Source organism: Fulmarus glacialis, unplaced genomic scaffold, assembly GCF_000690835.1.
Source record: "Fulmarus glacialis isolate BGI_N327 unplaced genomic scaffold, ASM69083v1 scaffold27911, whole genome shotgun sequence".
Taxonomy (NCBI): domain Eukaryota; kingdom Metazoa; phylum Chordata; class Aves; order Procellariiformes; family Procellariidae; genus Fulmarus; species Fulmarus glacialis.
In genome coordinates, this window is record NW_009191295.1 from 18,204 (window position 1) to 21,639 (window position 3,436).

A 3,436-nucleotide genomic window follows, 5' to 3' on the forward strand; every position below is an offset into this window, starting at 1 on the left:
CGGGCTTTGAATATGCAATTTCTTTCTTGTCCCTACAGGTGTTGGGAATACAGGTGGAGCCCTCCTAGGTAAGGTACCCTCCTGCAGCTCCTCCTTTCCTGGGAGTCCTCTCCTCGCAGGATCTGGCCCCAGAGCCTTTGCCTTTCTTTCTCTTCCCTCCTGTCCCAGGTGTCATTTGCGTGTACTTGGCTGGCTACCTGATTGAAACGACTGGCTCCTGGATTTCTGTTTTCAACCTGGTGGCTGCTGTTAACAGCATTGGCCTCTGTGCGTTCCTCATGTTTGGAGAGGCCCAGAGGGTGGACACAGACTCTGCATATATGGACCTCTAGAGATGAGTCCAGCAAGCAGCCGGAGGACAGGAGAGCTGTCACGTCTATGTGTCATTGTCGCACAAGTGCCAAAGAACATTTTTTTTTTTTTAGGTGTTTAACAAGAAAAAAAAATACTGAGACCAAGTACATAACGGGTCTGAATGAAACCCACGGGAGAAAAGAAATCTAGAGTTCATTTTTTGCTCAGGGCATCGCTGATGGCCTGTAGAGCCATCCAGCTCAACACCTCCAGTGAGGATACGGCCCGTGTGACTGGTTTGCCCCAGTCCGTGTCTAGTGGACAAATACCCGCGTGGCCAAAGCAGCTTACCCGGCTTGCCTCCGAAGGTTCGCATGCTCTGCCCTGGAGCGGTCGCTCGCTGAGGGGAGCTGCTTCGCCGTGCCAGGAGCGGGTCCCTCCATGCTCTGCCCTCCCGTGACCGCAGGGAGGGTGGCCGGCTCTCGGGCTGCCACGCCACACGTCTGGTCTGAACTGCATGGAAGGAATCATCCAAACAAATGTACCTCTGACCTTAACCCTCTCTCGCGTGCCTTCATTTTTGCTCGACAGGTACAAGCCAGGTGTACAAGGGAACGGGTTGTGAGATGAATTCACGGCTTCCCTTCAGGGGAAGTCTTCTGGCTGGATGTCTGCTGTGGACCCAGGGGCATGAGGCTGCAGCAATACCGCCTTCACCGTGCTCGGGCTGAGCCAGGAGGACGCAGAGGAGATCGCTCCAAACAGCTGAGCCCATCTTCGCTCAAGGGCAGAGCTCAAGGGCTCCCTCCTCTCCTGGGTCGCTTTATTCCAGCGCTGAGCCAAGGCAGACCACCTCCAACGTGAGAGCAGGGAAAGCTGCAGTCACCCGTGGTCAGGCTTAGCTGGGCTGGCCTCGCGGTGTAGGTGCAGCCGAGGAATCCCCCGGGAGCTGTTTTGCCATGTGCTGTGAATGTATAGGAAGAACAGGTCACGTTCTGTGCTATGGATCTATACTTCCAAATGCTTTCTGCTTGATTAGACGTGTCCTCCACGTGCTCTCAAAGGGTGCGGGAGACTTTCCAAAGAGCCCGCAATGGGCAGGTTTTGTTTCTGCGTTAAGCATAAAGCAAATTTCTGCATTGGGGACCCATAGTACCGGATAAGGATCCCTGCGGTTCCCCGTGTCACAGGGAAATACTTGGCTGTGCATGCCTCTGAGCCTGAATGTCTTAAGTTATTTATAAATATTTTTAAATTTAAGTACCAAATTCTATATTTTATGTACTTGAGGCCTGATTCTGCATGCTTATTTTGTGTGGTACTCCCACCAAAACCCACAGTATTTCTAGAAGGGAAGGATTTACCAGCCTACAGTTTCTGGTTTTGTAGGGTCTATTTTAAATGTGACATTTCATATTAAAGCAATTCATTGCTTTTCCTCCCACCCCTTGCTTGCAGCCTGAAAGGATCTCTTTCATTTCTCTAGTGCTTACCAGAAAACTTCAGCTGAGACTTGGGAGCAGATTTCCCACGGGACCTGTGCAGGAAAGCTATAGGTTCAGATTCATTGACCTTGGAAAAAAAAAAATTATCCCCCGCTTCTCTTTTTGTTTTGGCCAAATTTATTCTCGGAATATATGTCGGAGCCATGTTAAGTTTGCGACTAGCTGGCTTTATAGTGAAAATACTGACAGGCTTTTAATTGCAGAGACACTAATGGGTGCCACTAAACTAAGCTGAGCTACTTATTGGGGGTATTAAGAGATAAAGATGCAACTGCCTGATGTCTTCACAAGAGAATATAGGATCAGTGTGGCTTGCTTGGGGGCCAGAGAGATAAGAAAGTATTTTCTTCTCCTGTGCTTTTTTCTCGAAAAGCCTGGTTGCTACCATAGGTACAACCCTTTATCTAGGGTGCTGCAGAGCTAGGACACAGGAACGCTGTTGGAAAGCCTCTTAAAATCAGCGGGTAAAATGGGGAGGGCACAGACAGCAAATGCAAACCAGGCTTGCCAAAGAGACCCAGGGCCATGCAGACATCTCTGCCAGCCTTGTCCCTCGTCCAGTCCGAGCAGATTGTTTGCACGGCTTTTTCTATAGCGACATAGAAAAAAAAGTGGGGTTTTTGTTGTTTTTTTTTAGCATCTTCCCTGGCCCTTCAGTGTTGCAGGTCAGGAGCACAAGGAATGAATTCTGGTTCTCTTTGCTGGTTGCACCACTTCTTGTGGAAGAGTTGGTCAGTTTAAATCACTCGCATTCGAACCAGGCAGCTTGGCCACCCCTTGGCTCTGCAAGCTGGGAAATCTGGAACTGAGATCTTCAAAGGAAGATCAACGTTGCTGGCTGTGCCTTCTCTGTAAATCCAGATAACACTCTGGTGGGTTGTCTGGATTATCTGTCTCTGTAAACTGGCTAATAAGTTAAGTATTTGAAGTACATTTGAGGCTTAGGTTTCATCATATTCATACCTCTTTGGTGAAGTATTGAAACAATTTTACATAGCTGCACTATTATTTGTTTAAGCAACCTTGCCAAAGCTTGCAGTCTGAGAGTTTTTGTTACGGAAGGACCTGAAAAAATAAACGCAGTGAATCATTTGCATGCTGTCTGATTTTCCTTTGAATGCAGAGGTGCTAATTTGCATGATAAGTAAGGGACAGACAGAGCTCAAATATATTTAGTGTGATAATTCCTTCGGGCTGGTGAGAGAGGACGGGGAGGCTGTGCTGGGAGAACATCTGGGCTGGCAGATTTTCACAGCATCCTCGCATATACTCGTATGTCGGACCTCAGAGTACTTCCAGCTACATCTTCTCACTTATTTTGGAAAAATGACTGAAAAACTGTCTTCAGCAGAGCTGTGGTCACTACAGCATCAGGAGACATGGTCCAGTGTCAGTCGTTAGAGTAACACAAATGAAAGAAGTCTTCGGTTAGGTGGGGTATATCCCCACAGAGGGATCGCCTTCCACCCGGAGATGGTGTTAAAAAAAAATGTACATTGCCAACTTTTTTGCATCCTCGCTGATAGGTTCGAACAGATGCCAACAGAGGGAGCTGTTAGATTTGGGATGTGGCAGCTCCCGGCCGGCCGAGAGCTGCTGGGCCTGGCCCTGGCACAGCTGGCACAGCTGGCACAGCT

General features: G+C 48.7%; 1 protein-coding gene across 1 annotated transcript in view; it reads left to right on the forward strand.

Moving 5' to 3' along the window:
* Positions 1-332, forward strand: part of SLC17A9 (solute carrier family 17 (vesicular nucleotide transporter), member 9) — a gene marked incomplete at its 5' end in the record, with an annotated part of 9,959 nt that extends 9,627 nt beyond the window's left edge. Inside the window, 2 exons of the mRNA XM_009586653.1 lie at positions 39-68; positions 169-332. Coding sequence (XP_009584948.1) covers positions 39-68; positions 169-332 — 194 coding nt within the window. The remainder of the gene's footprint in view (positions 1-38; positions 69-168) is intronic.
* Positions 333-3,436: the final 3,104 nt, after the last annotated feature.